Here is a 24,357-nt window from a genome sequence, read left to right as displayed (position 1 = left end):
GGAGCAAGACATCCTGGTCTGTGACGGGGCTGGTTTTTCTTTTGTAGTCCATGATTGACTGTAGACCCTGCCACATACCTCTCGTGTCTGAGCCGTTGAATTGCGACTCTACTCAGTCTCTATACTGACGCTTAGCTTGTTTGATTGCCTTGCGGAGGGAATACCTACACTGTTGTATTCGGTCATGGTTCCGGTCACCTTGCCCTGATTAACCTCTATGGGCTAGGTGGGACGCTAGCGTGCCACCCGTGGTGCACTCCCATCAACAGCAGGTGCATTTCAAGAGCGGCAAATTTGAATCCAAATAAATGTCAAAATTCAAATTTTTCAAACATACAACTATTTTACACCCTTTGAAAGATAAACATCTCCTTAATCTAACCACGTTTTACGATTTCAAAAAGGTTTTATGGCGAAAGCATAAATTTAGAGTATGTTAGGACAGTACATTTACAAGAGTTGTGTGTAATGTTTTGTCAATTCAAAGACAGGGTCACCAAAACCATAAAACCAGCTAAAATGATGCACTAACCTTTTACAATCTCCATCAGATGACACTCCTAGGACATTATGTTAGACAATGCATGCATTTTTTGTTCTATCAAGTTCATATTTATATCCAAAAACAGCGTTTTACTATGGCATTGATGTTGAGGAAATCGTTTCCCTCCAATAACCGGCAGTCAAGTCAGCGTCACAAATTAAATAATTAAAATTAGAAAACATTGGTAAAATATTATATTGTCATTTAAAGAATTATAGATTTACATCTCTTGAACGCAATCAACTTGCCAGATTTAAAATAACCTTACTGGGAAATCACACTTTGCAATAATCTGAGCACTGCGCCCAGAAAAATACGCGTTGCGATACAGACTAGACGTCATGTTGGGGAGATCTAAAATCGAAAATACTATGTAAATAATCCATTACCTTTGATTCTCTTCATCAGATGTCACTTCCAGGTATCACAGGTCCATAACGAATGTAGTTTTGTTCAAAAAAGCTCATCATTTATGTCCAAAAATCTCCGTCTTGTTAGCACATGATCTAAGCCAGCCGGACTTCTCGTCATGAACGAGGGGAAAAAATATATTTACGTTCGTTCAAACATGTCAAACGTTGTATAGCATAAATCATTAGGGCCTTTTTTAACCAGAACATGAATAATATTCAAGGTGGACGAATGCATACTCTTTTATAACGTATTGGAACGAGGGTACCCAACATGAACTCGCGCGCCAGGTGTCTAATGGGACATCATCGTTCCATGGCTCTTGTTCGGTCAGATCTCCCTCCAGAAGACTCAAAACACTTTGTAAAGGCTGGTGACATCTAGTGGAAGCAATAGGAAGTGCCAAAATATTCCTCAGCCCCTGTGTTTTTCAATGGGATAGGTTTAAAGTCAATACAACACATCAGGTATCCACTTCCTGTCAGAAAATGTCTCAGGGTTTTGCCTGCCAAATGAGTTCTGTTATACTCACAGACACCATTCAAACAGTTTTAGAAACTTTAGAGTGTTTTCTATCCATATATAATAAGTATATGCATATTCTAGTTACTGGGTAGGATTAGTAACCAGATTAAATCGGGTACATTTTTTTTATCCAGACGTGCAAATGCTGCCCCCTAGCCCTAACAGGTTAAAAGCAGTGGTTCGCGCTTTCAGTTTTGTGCGAATGCTGCCATCAATCCACGGTTTCTGGTTTGGGAATGTTTTAATAGACGCTGTGGGTACGACATCACCGATGCACTTGCTAATAAACCCGCTCACTGAATCAGCGTATTCATCAATGTTGTTGTTCGCCGCAATGCAGAACATATCCCAGTCCACGTGATCGAAGCAATCTTGAAGCGTGGAATCCGATTGGTCGGACCAGCGTTGAACAGACCTGAACGCGGGAGCTTCCTGTTTTAGTTTCTGTCTATAGGCTGGAAGCAACAAAATGGAGTCATGGTCAGCTTTTCCGAAAGGAGGGCGGGGGAGGGCCTATATGGGTCGCGGAAGTTAGAATAACAATTATCTAGGGTTTTGCCAACCCTGGTAGCGCAATCGATATGCTGATAGAATTTAGGGAGCCTTGTTTTCAGATTAGCCTTGTTAAAATCCCCAGCTACAATAAATACAGCCTCAGGATATGTGGTTTCCAGTTCACATAGAGTCAAATGAAGTTCGTTCAGGGCCATCAATGTGTCTGCTTGGGGGGGGCTGTGATTATAATCGAAGAGAATTCTCTAGGTAGATAATGCGGTCGGCATTTGATTGTGAGGAATTCTAAGTCAGGTGAACAGAAGGACTTGAGTTCCTGTATGTTGTTATGATCACACCACATCTCGTTAATCATAAGGCATACACCCTCGCTGTTCTTCTTAGCAGAAAGATGCTTGTTTCTGTCGGCGCGATGCGTGAAGAAACCAGCTGGCTGTACCGACTCTGATAGCGTGTCTCGAGTGAGCCATGTTTCCGTGAAACAAAGAACGTTACAGTCTCTGATGTCTCTCTGGAAGGCTACCCTTGCACGGATTTCGTCTACCTTGTTGTCAAGAGACTGGACATTGGCGAGTAGTATGCTCGGGAGCGGTGCGCGATGTGCCCGTCTACGGAGCCTGACCAGAAGACCGCTCTGTCTGCCCATACTATGGCGTCGTTGTTTTGGGTCGCCGGCTGGGATCCAATCCATTGTCCTGGGTGGTGGGCCAAACAGAGCATCCGCTTCGGGAAAGTCGTATTCCTGGTCGTAATGTTGGTGAGTTGACGTTGCTCTTATATCCAATAGTTTCTCCCGACTGTATGTAATAAAACCTAAGATTACCTGGGGTAACAATGTAAGAATTAACACATAAAAAAAACTAAATACTGCATAGTTTCCTAGGAATGCGAAGCGAGGCGGCCATCTCTGCCAGCGCCGGAAGTAATGTGTTATTTTTGGGTGTTAAGGTTTGGTCTAGGATTTTTGCTCTGGTGAACATGTAGGCTACACAATTCTCAGTGTTATTTCTTTGTCATGTTTTGTCACGTAAAAACTACACGTTTTAATGAAATAATATTGTCCTATACTGTTTTGACTATTATGTAACAACCTAAACAATGCATGTATAACAACCGGTAAATCCCTAATGAGATACAATGACACATCCTCTTCATTATAAGGATGGAGAAGGCAGAGTGGATTGGCTTTAGTGGCTCATCCCAATTTAACTAGCTTCTTCTGTGTGACACTGCAGTCTGGCCTGCTGCTCAAAATAATCTCCCCAAGTTAACATACTGCAGCAGCCTGACATAGCAGCTAATCTCTGAGTGGAGGTCAGGTTCGTCTTCTTGATTCATTAAAGAGGGGCTCGGTACTAATTAACGTCCTATTCTGCTTGGTCATGCTGTGACCCTGTCAAACAGACTGAGGCAGAAATACATTATCACACACAACTGTCAAACTGGAATACTCTCCTCCTGGATTTTTGTGGAAATCCACAGACACACTCATCCAGTGATCTGATGGTGTAATCATCTACAATATGATGATATCAGGGCTTATGTAGCATGAGGAGGGATTTTGTATCATCTTGGGGATGTACTGTATCCATCTACTTACAATAAACCCCAGCTTGTGAACATGAGAGATGGGGGAAGCAATAGAGAGAGATTAATAGTGTAATTTAAGTATGTCTCACACACACAGAGAGTAAATGAGGGGATGTTACAACAGTGTGCTGTGTACAAGCAAACTGTCATATAGCCACTGAAAAAGAAATACTTTTCAAAGTCAAATCCAGACACCTAACGCTGTTCTTCTATAGTTAACCATATCCTGTCTCATCTGTGTGTGCAGGTGAATGGGAAGGACCTGTCCAAGGCCACCCATGACCAGGCAGTGGAGGTCTTCCGCACGGCCAAGGAGCCCATTATGGTCCAGGTGCTTCGCCGGGCCCCCCGCCCCAAACCCTCCATCCCTGCCTCAGACACCCAGGTGGTAGACATCAGCACCCAGACAGACATCACCTTTCAACACATCATGGCCCTCACCAAGCTACCTGCCACCGCCCCCACCGTGGCTGTGCTGGAGCAATACCTAATGCCTGAGGAGTGAGTTACAGTACACTGTCCTATCGGCTGGGTTAGAGAGGGACGGGGTTAAAAGACAAGATGATTCCTTTCCTTATTTTTTTTTGTCCATTCATGGTCAATTATTGGAAAAGGACTTGATAGCCAAAATAATATTGAAAACGTACCCAGTCAGTAAAGAAAAGGAAAAGAAAAGAAAAGTAAAGGAAAAATATTTGGATACAGTGTCACTTTGCCAGTTCATTAAAACTGAACCTTCTAACTGAAGTTCATGTGAATGTTATTGTCACGGTTGTCGTCCAAAGGAGACCAAGGCGCAGCATGTGTTTCGTTCCACATTTTATTATAACAGTGAAACTATTTAAGACATATAAATAAACTAATAAACAAAACAACAAACCGTGACGAAGAGGTGCAACACACACTACCTCAAAACAATCTCCCACAAAACCTAGTGGGAAAAACAACAACTTGAATATGATCCCAATTAGAGACAACGATGACCAGCTGCCTCTAATTGGAGATCATCCCCCAAAAACACAACATAGAAATACAGAAACTAGAACCCCACATAGAAATACATAAACTAGACAAAACCCCCAACATAGAAAAAATAAACTTGAACCAACAGACATAAAATAACTAGACAAAACCCCCTGTCACGCCCTGACCTACTGTACCATAGAAAATAAAAGCTTTCTATGGTCAGGACGTGACAATTACAGCTGTCACTTAGTGAGATAACATTTTAATTTCTGATTAACCTCAGGCCAAAGACACTTCTTAAAACTTGATTTAAGATTCCACTCTTACAAAATAATGTGGGCAGTTGTTTTCCATTCTCAAGTAATTTCAAATTTAGCAATGGAATAAGATCTAACTGAAACACTGTAGTAACAGATTAATAATGACAAGCCTTGTAATCTGTAAGAACAACAGTGTTATTAGTTTCCGGAGGTCGGTCTATTTCCTATATAACTATCTTTATTGTGATTAATTACTTTCATAGGCATTCCCCTGGGCACGAGTACTTTGACCCCAATGATTTCCTTGAGGGCATGCAGCAGGAGATGGATCGAGAGGAGCTGGAATATGAGGTAACAGGCAGACTACCTTCTCTTTTTCTCCCTCTCCCCATCGACCTTTCACCTCCTCTCTACCCATCTCACCCTCTCTTCTTGTCCCCCTCTCCTCCTCTCTACCCATCTCACCCTCTCCTCCTCTCTACCCATCTCACCCTCTCTTCTTCTCCTTCTGTCTCCCCCTCTCCACCCCTTCTCTCCCTCTCACCTTCTCAATGAAGATAAAGTTGAAGTCGAAGTTTACATACATTTAGGGTGGAGTCATTAAAACTTGTTTATCAACCACTCCACAAATTTCTTGTTAACAAACTATAGTTTTGGCAAGTCGGTTTGGACATCTACTTTGTGCATGACACAAGTAATTTTTCCAACAATTGTTAACAGACAGATTTTTTTCACTTAAAATTCACTGCATCACAATTCCAGTGGGTCAGAAGTTTACATACACAAACTTGACTGTGCCTTTAAACAGCTTGGAAAATTCCAGAAAGTTATGTCATGGCTTTAGAAGCTTCTGATAGTCTAATTTGCATCATTTGAGTCAATTGGAGGTGTACCTGTGGATGTATTTCAAGGCCTACCTTCAAAATCAGTGACTCTTTGCTTGACAACATGGGAAAATCAAAAGAAGTCATCCAAGACCTCAAATTTTTTTTGTAGAACTCCACAAGTCTGGTTCATCCTTGGGAGCAATTTCCAAACGCCTGAAGGTACCACGTTCATCTGAACAAACAATGGTATGCAAGTATAAACACCATGGGAGCACGCAGCCGTCATATCGCTCAGGAAGGAGATGCGTTCTGTCTCCTAGAGATGAACGTACTTTGGTGCGAAAAGTGCAAATCAATCCCAGAACAACAGCAAAGGACCTTGTGAGGATGCTGGAGGAAACGGGTACAAAATTATCGATATCCACAATAAAACGAGTCCTATATCGACATAACCTGAAAGGCCGCTCAGCAAGGAAGAAGCCACTGCTCCAAAACCGTCATAAAAAGCCAGACTACGGGTTGTAACTGCACATGGGGACAAAGATCACACTTTTTGGAGAAATGTCCTCTGGTCTGATGAAACAAAAATAGAACTGTTTGGCCATAATGACCATCGTTATGTTTGGAGGAAAAAGGGGGAGGCTTGCAAGCCGAAGAACACCATCCCAACCGTGAAGCGCGGGGGTGGCAGCATCATGTTGTGAGGGTGCCTTGCTGCAGGAGGGACTGGTACACTTCACAAAATAGATGGCATCACAAGGAAGGAAAATGATCTGGATATATTGAAGCAACATCTCAAGACATCAGTCGGGAAGTTAAAGCTTGGTCGCAAATGGGTCTTCCACATGGATAATGACCCCAAGCATACTTCTAAAGTTGTGGCAAAATGGCTTAAGACAACAAAGTCAAGGTATTGGAGTGGCCATCACAAAGCCCTGACCTCAATCCTATAGAAAATTGTGGGCAGAACTAAAAATGTGTGTGCGAGCAAAGAGGCCTACTAACCTGACACAGTTACACCAGCTCTGTCAGGAGGAATGGGCCAGAATTCACTCAACTTATTGTGGGAAGCTTGTGGAAGGCTACCCGAAACGTTAGACCCAAGTTGAACAATTTAACTGCAATGCTACCAAATACTAATTGAGTGTATGTAAACTTCTGACCCACTGGGAATGTGATGAAATAAATCATTCTCTCTACTATTATTCTGACATTTCACATTCTTAAAATAAAGTGGTGATCCTAACTGACCTAAAACAGGGAATTTTTACTAGGATTAAATGTCAGGAATTGTGAAACTGAGTTTCAATGTATTTGGCTAAGGTGTATGTAAACTTCTGACTTCAACTTTATACATTAAGACATCCAACACCGTATCCGTCCAGCCGTGTCTTCATTGCAATGGCTCTGTTAGCCACCTATAATCCAAGATGGCGTAGCAGTCGGAAGTGTGTTTGTCTTGTCCCATGTAAATAGTCGGTTTCGTCTGGTTTTTTCGAATATAATTTTAATCTCACTTTCCACCTACGATCTATATATACTTTCCTGCAACCCGCCTCACCCAATGTGGTACGGATCTGCTATTTTTATACGTTATAACTGGAACCTCCATGAAAAGCTAGCCAGCTAACTAGCTACAAGCTAGTAGTCACTGTTAGCCATGGCTAGTGGTCTTCACCTTTAGTTCGGACATCAGCCAGCTTTAGCTCGGTCAATACCTGCCAGTCTGCACAGCGCGATATCAACCCAGAGCATATCGGACTGCTTTTCTCCACCACATCACCGGATTCCTGCCGCATGCTCTGGGCCATTACACTGGATCATCGCAGCTAGCTAGCTGCAACCCAGTAGCTACTGCTGTCTAACGCCTCTGTCCCGAAGCAAGAACCTGTCAGCCTTGAGCTAGCCTCGAGCTAGGACCATCTCCCGGCTAGCCGAAGAGGTATACCCGCTAATTCGTGGGCTACAATACCTCTTTTGCCAATTAGCCTGGACCCTTTATTGCCGACACGGAGCCCCGCCGATCCATGATGACTGGTCTGCCAACGTAATCGTCCGATGTGGTTTCAACAGGCTTTTCCATTGCGATGTCACCGAAGACCCATCTGCTAGCCCCGGCCGCTAGCTTTCTGAATGCCGTGCTATGCCAAGCATAGTAGCGACTGCCAAACAGCTCCCTGACTCACCGATTTCTGCTCATTGAACCCTATGATCACTCTGCTACACATGCCTCTCTCTAATGTCAATATGCCTTGTCTTCTGCAGTTTCTGTTAATTATTATTGTTTTATTTCACTGTAGAGCCCCTAGTCCCGCTCAACATGCCTTAGATAGCTCTTTTGTCACACACCCCACACATGGGGAGACCTCACCTGGCTTAACTGGTGTCTCCAGAGATGCAAGCTCTCATCGTCACTCAATGCCTAGGTTTACCCCCACTGTACAGTCGTGGCCAAAGTTTTGAGAATGACACAAATATTAATTTTCACAAAGTCTGCTGCCTCAGTTTGTAGGAAGGCAATTTGCATATACTCCAGAATGTTATGGAGAGTGATCAGATGAATTGCAATTAATTGCAAAGTCCCTCTTTGCCATGCAAATGAACTGAATCCCCCCAAAACATTGCCACTGTGTAACAATATTCGTCGTCTGAAGAAGATGAATATTCAGACCAAAACTCAGCGGGTAAAGTGTTCATGCTTATTTTAATAACTGAACACTAAAACAAAAATAACAAAGAGAATACTGAAACAGTTCCGTAAGGTGCAAACACTAAACAGAAATTAACTACCCACAAAAACCCTGTGGGAAAAGGCTACCTAAGATGGTTCCCAATCAGAGACAACGATAGACAGCTGTCCCTGATTGAGAACCATACCCGGCCAAAACAAAGAAATACACAAAACATACAAAACGGCACATAGAATGCCCACCCTAGTCACACCCTATCCTAACCAAAATAGAGAATAGGGCGTGACAGTACCCCCCCAAAGGTGCGGACTCCGGCCGCAAAACCTCACTCTAAAGGGGAGGGTCCGGGTGGGCCTTCTTTATGGCGGCGGCTCTGGTGCGGGACGTGGACCCCGCTCCACCTTAGGCTTGGCCCACTTAGGTGGCGCCTCTGGAGTGGGGACCCAAAACCCTCTCTATGGCCAGGGCGTGACACACTGCATTTCAGCCCTACCACAAAAGGACCATCTGACATCATGTCAGTGATTCTCTCGTTAACACAGGTGTGAGTGTTGACGAGGACAAGGCTGGAGATCACTCTGTCATGCTGATTGAGTTCGAATAACAGACTGGAAGCTTCAAAAGACTGGAACAGACTGGAAGCTTCATTATACCTTATCCAACCTCTGTTCCACCACCCACACATGCGATGACATCACCTGGTTTCAATGATGTTTCTAGATACAATATCTCTCTCATCATCACTCAATGCCTAGGTTTACCTCCACTGTATTCACATCCTACCATACCTTTGTCTTTACATTATACCTTGAAGCTATTTTATCGCCCCCAGAAACCTGCTCCTTTTACTCTCTGTTCCGGACGTCCTAGAGTACCAATTCTCATAGCTTTTAGCCGTACCCTTATCCTACTCCTCCTCTGTTCCTCTGGCGATGTAGAGGTGGATTCAGGCCCTGCAGTGCCTAGCTCCACTCCTATTCCCCAGGTGCTCTCTTTTGACTTCTGTAACCGTAATAGCCTTGGTTTCATGCATGTTAACATTAGAAGCCTCCTCCCTAAGTTTGTTTTATTCACTGCTTTAGCACACTCTGCCAACCCGGATGTCCTAGCCGTGTCTGAATCCTGGCTTAGGAAGACCACTGAAATCTCCATCCCTAACTACAACATTTTCAGACAAGATAGAACGGCCAAAGGTGGCGGTGTTGCAATCTCCTGCAGAGTTCTGTCCTACTATCCAGGTCTGTACCCAAACAATTTGAACTTCTACTTTTAAAAATCCACCTCTCTAAAAACAAGTCTCTCACCGTTGCCGCCTGCTATAGACCACCCTCTGCCCCCAGCTGTGCTCTGGACACCATATGTGAACTGATTGCCCCCCATCTATCTCCAGAGCTCGTGCTGCTAGGTGACCTAAACTGGGACATGCTTAACACCCCAGCCATCCTACAATCTAAGGATGATGCCCACAATCTCACACAAATTATCAATGAACCTACCAGGTACCACCCCAAAGCCGTAAACACGGGCACCCTCATAGATATCATCCTAACAAACTTGCCCTCTAAATACACCTCTGCTGTTTTCAACCAAGATCTCAGCGATCACTGCCTCATTGCCTACATCCGTAATGTGTCAGCGGTCGAACGACCTCCACTCATCACTGTCAAATGCTCCCTGAAACACTTCAGCGAGCAGGCCTTTCTAATCGACCTGGCCCAAGTATCCTGGAAGGATATAGGAAACTCTGTCACCACCGATAAAGCCACTATAATTGAGAATTTCAATAAGCATTTTTCTACGGCCGGTCATGCTTTCCACCTGGCTACCCCTACCCCGGTCAACAGCACTGCACCCCCCACAGCAACTCGCCCAAGCCTTCCCCGTTTCTCCTTCTCCCAAATACAGTCAGCTGATGTTCTGAAAGAGCTGCAAAATCTGGACCCCTACAAATCAGCCGGGCTAGACAATCTGGACCGTTTCTTTCTAAAATGATCTGCCGAAATTGTTGCAACCCCTATTACTAGCCTGTTCAACCTCTTTCGTGTCGTCTGAGATTCCCAAAGATTGGAAAGCAGCTGCGGTCATCCCCCTCTTCAAAGGTGGGGACACTCTTGACCCAAACTGCTACAGACCTATATCTATCCTACCCTGCCTTTCTTAAGTCTTCGAAAGCCAAGTCAACAAACAGATTACCGACCATTTCGAATCCCACCGCACCTTCTCTGCTATGCAATCTGGTTTCAGAGCTGGTTTCAGAGCTGCACCTCAGCCACACTCAAGGTCCTAAGCGATATCTTAACCGTCATCGATAAGAAACAATACTGTGCTGCCGTATTCATTGACCTGGCCAAGGCTTTCGACTCTGTCAATCACCACATCCTCATCGGCAGACTCAATAGCCTTGGTTTCTAAAATGATTGCCTCGCCTGGTTCACCAACTACTTCTCTGATAGAGTTCAATGTGTCAAATCGGACGGCCTGTTGTCCGGGCCTCTGGCAGTCTCTATGGGGGTGCCACAGGGTTCAATTCTTGGGCCGACTCTTTTCTCTGTATACATCAATGATGTTGCTGTTGCTGCTGGTGAGTCTCTGATCCACCTCTACACAGACGACACCATTCTGTATACTTCTGGCCCTTCTTTGGACACTGTGTTAACTACCCTCCAGACGAGCTTCAATGCAATACAATTCTCCTTCTGTGGCCTCCAACTGCTCTTAAATAAAAGTAAAACTAAATGCATGCTCTTCAACTGATCGCTGCCTGCACCTGCCCGCCCGTCCAGCATCACTACTCTGGACGGATCTGACTTAGAATATGTGGACAACTACAAATACCTAGGTGTCTGATTAGACTGTAAGCTCTCCTTCCAGACTCACATCAAACATCTCCAATCCAAAGTTAAATCTAGAATTGGCTTCCTATTTCGCAACAAAGCATCTTTCACTCATGCTGCCAAACACACCCTCGTAAAACTGACCATCCTACCGATCCTCGACTTCGGCGACGTCATTTACAAAATAGCCTCCAATACCCTACTCAATAAATTGGATGCAGTCTATCACAGTGCCATCCATTTTGTCACCAAAGCCCCATATACTACCCACCACTGCGACCTGTACGCTCTCGTTGGCTGGCCCTCTCTTCATACTCGTCGCCAAACCCACTGGCTCCAGGTCATCTACAAGACCCTGCTAGGTAAAGTTCCCCCTTATCTCAGCTCGCTGGTCACCATAGCAGCACCCACCTGTAGCACGCGCTCCAGCAGGTATATCTCTCTGGTCACCCCCAAAGCCAATTCCTCCTTTGGCCGCCTCTCCTTCCAGTTCTCTGCTGCCAATGACTGTAACGAACTACAAAAATCTCTAAAACTGGACACGCTTATCTCCCTCACTAGCTTTAAGCACCAGCTTTCAGAACAGCTCACAGATTACTGTACCTGTACATAGCCCATCTATAATTTAGCCCAAACAACTACCTCCTCCCCTACTGTATTTATTTATTTATTTTGCTCCTTTGCATTCGTCTGTTTTTTTTTCGAATATAATTTTAATCTCACTTTCCACCTACGATCTAAATATACTTTCCTGCAACCCGCCTCACCCAATGTGGTACGGATCTGCTATTTTTTTTTGCCTTTACCTCCCTTATCTAACCTCATTTGCTCACTTTGTATATATACTTATTTTTCTATTATATTATTGACTGTATGTTTGTTTTACTCCATGTGTAACTCTGTGTTGTTGTATGTGTCAAACTGCTTTGCTTTATCTTGGCCACATCGCAATTGTAAATGAGAACTTGTTCTCAACTTGCCTATCTGGTTAAATAAAGGTGAAATAAAAAAAAATACAAATAAAAAAGAGTGGTGCTTGGAATCATTGTTCTTCCTCTGTCAACCATGGTTACCTGCAAGGAAACACGTGCCGTCATCATTGCTTTGCACAAAAAGGGCTTCACAGGCAAGGATATTGCTGCCAGTAAGATTGCACCTAAATCAACCATTTAAGAACTTCAAGGAGAGCGGTTCAATTGTTGTGAAGAAGGCTTCAGGGTGCCTAAGAAAGTCCAGCAAGCACCAGGACCATCTCCTAAAGTTGATTCAGCTGCGGGATCAGCTGCAAGCTCTGTACCACCAGTACAGAGCTTGCTCAGGAATGGCAGCAGGCAGGTGTGAGTGCATCTGCACACACAATGAGGCAAAGACTTTTGGAGGATGGTCTTGTGTCAAGAAGGGCAGCAAAGAAGTCACTTCTCTCCAGGAAAAACCTCAGGGACAGACTGATATTCTGCTAAAGGTACAGGGATTGGACTGCTGAGGACTGGGGTGAAGTCATTTTCTCTGATGAATCCTCTTTCCGATTGTCCGGAGAAGACAAGGTGAGCGCTACCATCAGGCCTGTGTCATGCCAGCAGTAAAGCATCCTGAGACCATTCATGTGTGGGGTTGCTTCTCAGCCAAGGGAGTGGGCTCACTCACAATTTTGCCTAAGAACACAACCATGAATAAAGAATGGTACCAACACATCCTCCGAGAGCAACTTCTCCCAACCATCCAGGAACAGTTTGGTGACGAACAATGCCTTTTCCAGCATGATGGAGCACCTTGCCATAAGGCAAAAGTGATAACTAAGTGGCTCGGGCAACAAAACATTGATATTTTGGGTCCATGGCCAGGAAACTCCCCAGACCTTAATCCCATTGAGAACTTGTGGTCAATCCTCAAGAGGCGGGTGGACAAACAAAAACCCACAAATTCTGACAAACTCCAAGAATTGATTATGCAAGAATGGGCTGCCATCAGTCAGGATGTGGCCCAGAAGTTAATTGACAGCATGCCAGGGCGGATTGCAGAGGTCTTGAAAAAGAAGGGTCAACAATGCAAATATTGACCCTTTGCATCAACTTCACGTAATTGTCGATAAAAGCCTTTGACACTTATGAAATGCTTGTAATTATACTTCAGTATTCCATAGTAACATCTGACAAAAATATCTAAAGACAGTGAAGCAGCAAACTTTGTGGAAATTAATATTTGTCATTCTCAAAACTTTTGGCCACGACTGTAGACAGCCCATCTGTAAATAGTACACCCAACTACCTCATCCCCATATTGTTTATTTTTTTGCTCTTTTGCACCCCAGTATCTTTACTTGCACATCATCATCTGTACATCTATCACTCCAGTGTTAATGCTAAATTGTAATTATTTCGCCACTATGGCCAATTTTTTTTTCTCTCATCTCCCTAATCTTACTACATATGCACACACTGTACATAGATTTTTCTGTTGTGTTATTGACTGTACGTTTGCTTATCCCATGTGTAACTCTGTTGGTTTTGTCGCACTGCTTTGCTTTATCTTGGCCAGGTCGCAGTTGTAAATGAGAACTTGTTCTCAACTGGCCTACCTGGTTAAATAAAGGTGAAATAAATGGAAAAAAATAACTAATGCCCATTCTCCCAATATATCACTGTTATTGATGACCTGAGCCCATTCTAGTCCCGTAACGACACTTGAGTATGTAGGCCAGACAGGAATGGAGTGACTTGTTTGCTCCATAGTACAGCAGATGCGAAATGGTGACATCATTACTTATTTTATGAAAATGCTTAATGTTTCTTTGCATTGGAGGGGGGCGCTCAAAGAGGCTTTTCCACTGAGGAGAATTACTGTAGATGGCACTGATAATAGGAACCAGAGTGATTTACAATGGTGGGATGAAGATTCCAAGGTCTCAGGGTGCTCCTCTGACCCCTGCTACCCCTTCTCTCCTCCCCACCAGTGTAGTACATTACTAACCTATCACCAACATGAAGCCAGAGAGAGAGGTGAAGTTCATGCTGTCCAAGCCAAGGACAGATGCACAGCAGACAGAACTGTTCTGAGCCTGTCATAGACCCAAAGTCTATCTGGTGAAGCCTTCCAGCTCAGAGCCACTGATCTCAATGCTGTGGACAATGACAAAGGATCCAGTGGACTACCTCTGTTGGACCTTAGTTTAGTCCATGGCGGATGTTCTCCCTGTCTTCCTTTCTACTGCAGTACTATAAGATGCATCTGTTGATACTCTCTGAGTTGTTATGAAGGATTTCTGTCTCAGTCCCCCCTGCCCTGGTATTTATAGATGCTTTCACTGGAATGCTGGTGCTAAAACATTTGCATAATGATGTTATGCTACATTTAAACGGCTTATGATGTAGTTCCACAACAGATGTGTGAATGAGGTCTGGCCATCAGTTCAGATGAAAGGTCATTTTAAAGGGATATTGTACTGTAACAGGAAAATAATACACTTTACTCTTTGTTTGTGTGTTTATGGAAATCCTTCAGTTGTTTTGTTTAAACCCTGTCTGAGTATTCTGCGTGTTCTGTTTTGGAGATTAGGGGGGATTTCAATAGTCAGCTGCCGTGGTAGAGAACAGTTGCGTTGGGCGGTTAACCCTCTCTACACCCCTGACCCAGAGGCATAGGACAGCTAGTATCAGGGTCTGTATCTCACAGATTACAGGTGTTGACTAGTGACAAATGGGACACTGCTCAGCTGCAAACCAGTGGATCATCGTTCATCCTGTCACTGTCCCCAAGAGATACAGGGCATCATCTTGAAGGATCCATTATTGTGATGGATGGATCATTGTGTGTGCATGGACCTATGTTGAACTCAATATACTGCTGGGTGTATAAGAAAACAACAGCAACCATGGAACTCCACTCCACACATTGAGAGAGAGAGATCTGTGATTTACATTCTTTTTTTTTACCTTGTTGCAGGAAGTGGATTTGTACAGAACCAACATCCAGGACAAGCTTGGTTTGACTGTCTGCTACAGGACTGATGATGAGGACGAGACTGGGATCTACGTCAGTGAGGTATGTAGCACATCTGCAGCCATGGCCAGATACAGACATCATTTTTTAAAGAAAAGAGACAAGCCCTTTCCCCTTGGTGCCCCCTCCCTGGTATACTGTTGTCACGGTTAGGATGTAAAGAAGAAGCAGGAATAATGGGTGCTGGTTGGATAGAACTTCATGTATCATCTTATGGCCACTAAAGTAACAGACAGTACACCTCTGAATTAAGAATATCAAAACCTGCAGATAAGAACTGTATTTTCTTTATGCTGTGTCTTTCCTCTGTGACTGAAAGTCTGCTTGAAATGAAAACATGCTCTGCGCTATTTCTTCAGATTGACCCAAACAGCATCGCTGCAAAGGATGGCAGGATCAGAGAGGGAGATAGAATTATCCAGGTAATGATGAACATTCTCAATACTTACAAGGAACTTTATAATAATATATTGTGCATGACCATTTCGGAGCCCAACTCTGATTCCATTCCTCTACTTCTCCATTTAGATCAATGGAATTGAGATCCAGAACCGAGAGGATGCTGTGGCTTTGTTGACCAGTGAGGAGAATCAGAATGTGTGCCTACTGGTAGCCAGACCAGAGATCCAGGTAATCTCACCACCCACCTCCTAGACCCCTCTCTAGTACTAGGCATGTATAAACTCTATTAGTCAGTTTCCTGAGTTGTACTGTAGCCTTAATTGGAAGAGACTAACGTCCTCCTCCCTCTCCCTCCTGTCCCCTGTGTCCTAGCTGGATGAGGGTTGGATGGATGACGATAGGAATGACTTCCTGGATGACCTCCACATGGACATGCTGGAGCAGCAGCACCACCAGGCCATGCAGTTCACCGCCAGCATGCTGCAGCAGGTACGGTACAGCAGCCAGCATAGAGCCCCTCAGCACTGTAGACACACACAGTACACACAGCGTGAGTCAACAAGATGGCTCGATCAATCATAGATTCACATATGCTCACCTGCATGTTGCTGAAGATGAGCCAATTCCATACAGGGTAACATATGCTCAGTTGCCATAATGGCCCACAGTACTCTGCATACTGAAATGTAGTAGCAGTGATGTGGGTAGGTTCACATAGTCAATGATAAGTACAGAGAAAACTAATAATGTGGGCCATTATGGGGACAAACTAATAATGTGTGTTAAAAGGTGATTCAATTATTCATCCTATTGTCTGGTGTTGCAGAAGAAGCATGAGGAGGATGGTGGAACAACGGACACAGCCACCCTGTTGTCCAACCACCACGAGAAGGACAGTGGGGTTGGCCGCACCGACGAGAGCACGCGCAACGATGAGAGCTCTGAGCAGGAGAACCTGGGGGATGACCAGACTACAGCCTCCAACACACTGGCCAGCTGCAGCCGCAGGAAGCTGACCTACAGCCAGGACACCCTGGGCAGCACTGACCTGCCTTTCAGCAATGAGTCCTTCATCTCTGCAGACTACGACCATGCTGACTTCCTGGGTATCCCCGCCGATGAGTGTGAGCGCTTCCGAGAGCTCCTGGAGCTGAAGTGCCAAGTGAGGAGCGTGGGGGGCCCCCATGGCCTGTACTGCCAGAGTGCCGGGGCCGGAAGGGCCGAAGAGGGGGTGGACAAGGAGCTGGAGCTGCTGAACGAGGAGCTGCACAGCATTGAGCTTGAGTGCCTCAACATCGTCCGGGCCCACAAGATGCAGCAGCTAAGGGAGCAGTACCACGAGTCGTGGATGCTGCACAACAGCGGCTTCCGCAACTACAACACCAGCATCGATGCGCGCCGCCACGAGCTCTCCGACATTAACGAGCTGCCCGAGAAGTCGGACAAGGACAGCTCCAGCGCCTACAACACTGGAGAGAGCTGCCGCAGCACCCCCCTCACCCTGGAGCTGTCCCCAGACAACTCCCTCCGAAGGGGGGAAGAGAACCAGGGCGAGGCCGGGGCCTACACCAGCGCAGGGCTCAACAACAGGATCCTCAAGCCCCTGCTGTCTCCTGTCCAAGAGGCCGATGGCCCCAGCAGAATCAGGCCCTCCTCCTCTAAGGAGTCTGAGTGTGGCCTGCAGGCGGAGGAGAAGGAGCGTAAGCTGGGAGAGTCTACTCACAAGCTGGCCCAGCCCCGCTCCCCGTACAAACACGCCCACATCCCGGCCCATGCCCAGCACTACCAGAGCTACATGCAGCTGATCCAGCAGAAGTCTGCCGTGGAGTATGCCCAGAGCCAAATGAGCCTGGTCAGTCTGGTCAGCCGCGGTGACCCTGTGACCCCCAGAGACATGCTAGAGCCCAAGAAGGAGTGGAAGGTGAAGATCCGCAGCGATGGCACACGTTACATCACCAAGAGGCCCATCAGGGACAAGCTGCTGAAGGAGCGCGCCCTGCGTATCCGCGAGGAGCGCAGTGGCATGACCACAGACGACGACGCCATCAGCGAGCTGAAGATTGGGCGGTACTGGAGCAAGGAGGAGAGGAAGCAGCACGCGGTGCGCGCCAAGGAGCAGAAGCAGCGCCGCGAGTTCATGAAGCAGAGCCGCGCTGACTGCCTGAAGGAACAGGCCAGCCTGGATGACGACAAGAAGGAGCCCAATATCATTGAGCTGAGCCACAAAAAGATGATGAAAAAGCGGAACAAGAAAATCTTTGACAATTGGATGACTATCCAGGAACTTTTGACCCACGGTGCTAAGTCGCCTGACGGCACGCGAGTGTACAACTCCCTCCTGTCTGTCACCACAGTATAGTAGGCAGACAGGACAGGCCAGGCCTGGGGTGTAATGTACTGTAAATAGGACACTACCGATTGGGGTAGAGGTTTCTGCCTCGTTCAATGTGGCAACATTTTGTAAATATAACACAGGTAAAGCCTTTCTGAAGGACCTTTTGGCCCCTGTGGGCGGTGGAGAGATACTTTACAAAGTGTTCCATGGATGGACTTTGAAGATGATTATTGACAGGATAAGGATGATATAAGACTGTTTTCAAATGCTTTCAATAACTTTCCCACTGGGCATTTTGGTTAAACGTAATTTCATTGAAATGACGTGAAAACGACGTTGACTCAACCAGTGTGTGCCCAGTGAGTTTCTACCTTTGTTCTGTGTGTCAAGAACGTTTGTCAAAAGTAAAGAGCAGCCAACATTTACATATATTTTTTTTTGTTTTATTACGTTTTTAACAAGTATCTCTTATCAGTATTTTACTGTTATACACTATACAGTGCCTTCGGGAAAGTATTCAGGCCCATTGACATTTTGTTACGTTACAGCCTTATTCTAAAATGTATTAAATCATTTTTTCCCCTCATCAATCTACACCCCATAATGACACAGCAAAAACAGGTGTTTAGAAATGTAAAAAAAAAACAGAAATATCACATTTACTTAAGTATTCAGACCCTTTAATCAGTATTTTGTTGAAGAACCTTTGGGAGCAATTACAGCCTTGAGTCTTATTGGGTATGATGCTACAAGTTTGGCACACCTGTATTTGGGGAGTTCTTCCCATTCTTCTCTGCAAATCCTCTCAAGCTCTGTCAGGTTGGATGGGGAGCGTTGCTGCACAGCTATTTTAAGGTCTCTCCAGAGATGTTCGATTGGGTTCAAGTCCGGGCTCTGACTGGGCCACTCAAGGACATTCAGAGACTTGTCCCGAAGCTACTCCTGCATTGTCCTGGCTGTGTGCTTAGGGTCATTGTTCTGTTGGAAGGTGAACCATCGCCCCAGTCTGAGGTCCTGAATGCTCTAGAGAAGGTTTTCATCAAGGATCTCTCTGTACTTCGCTCCGTTCAGCTTTGCCTCAATCCTGACTAGTCTCCCAGTCCCTGAAAAACATCCCCACACTATGATGCTGCCACCACCATGCTTCAACGTAGAGATGGTGCCAGGTTTCCTCCAGATGTGATGCTTGGCATTCAGGCGAAAGAGTTCAATCTTGGTTTCATCAGACCAGAGAATCTTGTTTCTCGTGGTCTGAGAGTCTTTAGGTGCCTTTTGGCAAACTCCAAGCGGGCTGTCATGTGCCTTTTACTGAGGAGTGGCTTCTGTCTGACCACTCTACCACAAAGGCCTGATTGGTGGAGTGCTGCAGAAATGATTGTCCTTCTGGAAGGTTCTCCCATCTCCACAGGGGAACTCTGGAGCTCTGTCAGAGTGACCATCGGGTTCTTGGTCACCTCCCTGACCAAGGCCCTTCTCCCCCGATTGCACAGTTTGGCCAGGCAGCCAGCTCTAGGAAGAGTCTTGGTGGTTCCAAATTTCTTCCATTTAAGAATTATGGAGGCCACGGTTTTCTTGGGGACCTTCAATGCTGCAGAAATGTTTTGATACCCTTCCCCAGATCTGTGCCTCGACACAATCCTGTGTTGGAGCTCTAGGGACAGTTCCTTCGACCTCATGGCTTGGTTTTTGTCTGACATGCACTGTCAACTGTGGGACCTTATATAGACAGGTGTGTGCCTTTCCAAATCATATCAATTCAATTGAATTTACTAACAGGTGGACTTCAATCAAGTTGTACAAACGTCAATGGAAACAGGATGCACCTGAGCTCAATTTTGAGACTTATAGCAAAGTGTCTGAATACTTATGTAAATAAGGTATTTATGTTTTTGTTCGCTTTGTCATTAAGGGGTATTCTGTGTAGATTGCTGAGGATTAAATATGTTATAATCAATTTTAGAATAAGGCTGTAACGTAACAAAATGTGGAAAAAGTCAAGGCGTCTGAATACTTTCCGAAGTCACCGTGTATGCAAAAGTATGGGGACACCCATTCAAATTAGTCGATTCGGCTATATCAGCCACACCCGTTGCTGACAGGTGTATAAAATTGAGCACACAGTCAAGCAATTTCTATAGACAAACATTGGCAGGACAATGGCCCATACTGAAGAGCTCAGTGACTTTCAACATTGCACCGTCATAGGATGCCACCTTTCCAACAAGTCAGTTTATCAAATTTCTGCCCTGCTAGAGCTGCCCCGGTCAACTGTGAGTGCTGTGATAATGAAGTGGAAACGTCTAGGAGCAACAACAGCTCAGCCGTGAAGTGGAAGGCCACACAAGCTCAGAACGGTACCGCCGAGTGCTGAAGCGCGTAGCGCGTAAAAATCGTCTGTCCACGGTTGTAACACTCACTACCAAATTCCAAACTGCCTCTGGAAGCAACGTCAGCACAATAACTGTTCGTCGGGAACTTCAAGAAATCGGTTTCCATGGCCGTGCAGCCGCACACAAGCCTAAGATCACCATGTGCAATGATAAGTGTCGGCTGGAGTGATGTAAAGCTCGTCGCCATTGGACTCTGGAGCAGTGGAAACACGTTCTCTGGAGTGATGAATCATGCTTCACCATCTGGCAGTCCGACGGACATATCTTGGTTTGTCGGATACCAGGAGAACGCCACCTCTGCCAATGCATAATGCCAACTGTAAAGTTGGGTGGAGGAGGAATAATGGTCTGGGGCTGTTTTTCATGGTTTGAACTAGGCCCCTTAGTTCCAGTGAAGGGAAATCTTAACACAACAGCATATTTTGACATTCTAGATGATTCTGTGCTTCCAACTTTGTGGCAACAGTTTGGGGAAGGCCTTTTCCTGTTTCAGCATCATAATGCCCCTGTGCACAAAGCGAGGTCCATACAGAAATGGTTTGTTGAGATTGGTGTGGAAGAACTTGACTGACCTGCACATAGCCCTGACCTCAACCCAATCGAACACCTTTGGGAGGAATTGGAATGCCGACTGCGAGCCAGGCCTAATCGCCTAACATCAGTGCCTGACCTCACTAATGCTCTTATGGCTGAATGGAAGCAAGTCCCCGCAGTAATGTTCCAACATCTAGTGGAAAGCCTTCCCAGCTGTTATAGCAGCAACTCCATATTAATGCCCACGATTTTGGAATGAGATGTTCGACAAGCAGGTGTCCACATACTTTTGGGAATGTAGTGTACATAACTTCTGCTTATTGAAAGAAATACATAAATATTTAGCTTCAAGGTCAGCACATAATCCGCAAAATACTTTTGTAAATGTAACTCAACCTCAGTTTTTTTTATTTTATAAACAAAACAATTTTTAGTTATTGAAGATCTCAATTGGTGCTGCTTTTAAAAAGTTATACAACCAGTGTGTATCATCTGTTACATATTCTACCTTCAAGAAGTGATAATGTGTATGTATCAGGATAGAGGTAAACTGTAACGCATTTTTATAAATCAAAATCTTTCTGTGTTATTGTTGAAGCACATTGTAGGCGCCTTACCTTCGTAGGACTCCAAATGACACAGCTTAACAAATCCTTACTTAGCCACCCAATTTGATGTCTTGTAAAATGAGAGAAATAATAAATTATTGTTTTATATTTGATGAGCTTTCAAACACTGGTGTGGGATTTTTAATTGACCTACTGAGTCAGTGTGGGTAGATGGCAGGTGAATAAAGGAGAGAACAACTCTTATACAGCATCAGCCTACTGTATATGCTTTGAAGATGCCTTAGTAAATTACTAATGTGCTATTGTATCCTACATACAAAATTCAGGATTTCAATACAAAATGAAAGATTTGATGGAGTATTAGCAAACATACAATAGCCTGACAATTCATGGCATTGTTCTTTTCAGCGACTGACTATAATCTCAGCTGAGGTCCATAATAAGGCTAAACTCCCTCACCATCCCAGACAGATGAGGGCCATTCATTTGAACAGGAGGAAGGATACTGAGTAGGGTCTCAATTAATGTTTTTTAACCTTAATTTGACTAGGCAAGTAAGTTCAGAACAAATTCTTATGTACAATGACGGCCTAGGAACAGTGGGTTAACTGCCTTGTTCAGGGGCAGAACGACAGATTTTTACCTTGCCAGCTCAGGGATTTGATGTAGCAACCTTTCGGTTACTGGCCTAACGCTCTAACCACTAGGCTACCTGCCGAATGAGTAAGAATTGCAAAGAACTATAAGGACTTCTTTATTTATTCACGTTTTCATACTTTTCCTCAGTTTAAATACAGCTAAACTATTGGCCAAAAGGCAATGTTGTCCTGCCACTGCACTGCTGTTATGCCCCCAGTCTAACAACACCCTATTACTAGTAATAGTCATGGTGTCGATTGAACCTGCCGTCAGAGATGCCCTGCACTTGTCCACAGACTGCTGAGCAGATTCAGAGGAAGAGATGATATTTGAATTGAAAGAATTGCACTACAGTCCGTATGTACAAGCCAACTCATCCCTTCTTGAAATGTCATTAACCAATATTGGCAAGGGGGATTTGTCCTTGTTACTGAATCACCATTGTCTAGGGGAGCATAAAGTCTGAGGAATCATAGCTGAGTGGTGTCCACACTTGACTGACCACTCCACCCAGGAGCCACTGACTGACCCACCCTGACCCCCATCTACCCCTCACTTCTCCCCCACAGACTGACCACTCCACCCAGGGACCCCCATCTCCCCCACACTTCTCCCCCACAGACTGAGCGCTCCACTCAGGGGCCACTGACTGACCCACCCTGACTCCCATCTCTCCCACACTTCTCCCCCACAGACTGACCACTCCACCCAGGGGCCACTGACTGACCCCCATCTCCCCCACACTTCTCCCCCACAGACTGACCGCTCCACCCAGGGGCCACTGACTGACTCACCCTGACCCCTATCTCCCCCACACTTACTCCCACACTTCTCCACTACACTTTTCACACTCAAACCTCACAGAAAGAACCCAACTCCCAGAGAAGTTAACAGAGTCGCTTGAGTTACCACTGTCAATTAGAAAACAGAACAGAGGCGTATGACATGTGTCAGTGCATGGATGATATACAACTTTACAATAATACATCTGTCTATCAGAGATGATTTGGTCTGTAAAATACCTTTGACCGTCACAGACCAGTGCTAGATTAAGATACTGGAGAAATATTCTATGTTGATACAGACACTAAGGTCAAGCCTGTGGACACTGATCTGACTCTGTGTGCTTGTCTATCCATGTCTCCATGAGCCTTATTGTCACACTGTCTTGGATGTTTGAGTACATCTCAGTGCGCCACGGGTTGGTGTCTATGTCCCAGACTGCATCACTTAAGGGGGGTGATTATGATGATAAGAGTAGCCCAGGGAGCAGGCTCAGGCACTTCCTCTATGTCTACTGGAATGTAATGGATTGCTCCTCCTTAAGCCTCAGAGAGCCCAAGCGCTATGATTTATGTCTGGGAACAAGGCTGTGTACACTCTCCTTTAATGGGAGATAACAATTTGGCATGCAAGGCAAACAAAAAGCTCTTACAATCAATTCTGGGCCGTCCCCTCTTGATGCAGGGAGATTATTCCATCACACACTTGGCTTTGTTGCCCCTGTGTTTTTATGGGGTTTTTTTTCTTCAGAATGAATGAAAGTGTTCCGTTATTCATTTCTGGGTTGTCCTCTGTTTGAGCTGGAGAACTGCTTGCTCTGTTCCGTTTAAATGGCAGCGAAGAGAAAGGCTGACATTCCAATGTAATCATCCATTAAGTGTTAAGGCTGGTGCTCTATTGCCTGGCTGGCTGGTGGTGTTCCTGAGGCTGCTGTTTAAATTCTTCAGGGTGAGAGGAATGGTCTTACTGAACCAACGGCGGTTAGACCAGAGGCATACATACTGGAGTTTCTGGTGGCCTTTTTGGTCTGACTATTTATTTACTTACTGCAGGTGGATATAAAACTATGAAAATGCTATGGCCATTTTCTTAATTCCTTCCCAGGTGGGCATTTGAGTGACCCACATTATGTGAAAGGACAACTTCTAACTAAAGGATGGGTGTGTTTTGTTATGTGGTTTTATATTGAGTATGATATCCCTCTTTATCTGAACAGTCTAAATTAGACAAATATTTGATAAATAAAAATGGAAATCGTAACACAATAAAAACAAGAATGAGGCTATATGGGAGTACCAGTACCAAGTCAATGTGCAGGGGTACGAGGTAGTTGAGGTAATTGAGGTAATACAGTTGTGTGTGTGTGTGTGTGTGTGTGTGTGTGTGTGTTGAATAATAATGTTCAAGAAGTGCACAGTTATAAACTCAGCAAAAAAAGAAACGCCCTCTACCTGCCAACTGTGTTTATTTTCAGCAAACTTAACATGTGTAAATATTTGTATGAACATAAGATTCATCAACTGAGACATAAACTGAACAAGTTCCACAG

General features: G+C 44.9%; 1 protein-coding gene across 2 annotated transcripts in view; it reads left to right on the top strand.

The window, feature by feature from the left end:
* Positions 1 to 21,538, top strand: part of LOC106565923 (E3 ubiquitin-protein ligase PDZRN3-B) — a 152,547-nt gene extending 131,009 nt beyond the window's left edge. For both annotated transcript variants that reach the window (XM_045691835.2, XM_045691837.2), the window contains 7 exons: positions 3,831 to 4,084; positions 5,073 to 5,160; positions 15,100 to 15,198; positions 15,516 to 15,578; positions 15,685 to 15,786; positions 15,931 to 16,047; positions 16,385 to 21,538. In XM_045691835.2, the coding sequence (XP_045547791.1) occupies positions 3,831 to 4,084; positions 5,073 to 5,160; positions 15,100 to 15,198; positions 15,516 to 15,578; positions 15,685 to 15,786; positions 15,931 to 16,047; positions 16,385 to 17,917 (2,256 nt within the window). In that variant the 3' untranslated portion in view covers positions 17,918 to 21,538. The remainder of the gene's footprint in view (positions 1 to 3,830; positions 4,085 to 5,072; positions 5,161 to 15,099; positions 15,199 to 15,515; positions 15,579 to 15,684; positions 15,787 to 15,930; positions 16,048 to 16,384) is intronic.
* The last annotated feature ends 2,819 nt before the right edge of the window (positions 21,539 to 24,357 follow it).

This window comes from Salmo salar, chromosome 12 (assembly GCF_965601325.2).
Source record: "Salmo salar chromosome 12, fSalSal1, whole genome shotgun sequence".
Lineage (NCBI taxonomy): Eukaryota > Metazoa > Chordata > Actinopteri > Salmoniformes > Salmonidae > Salmo > Salmo salar.
Note: the sequence above shows the minus strand (reverse complement) of the source record. Positions and strands in the feature narration are given on the sequence as shown.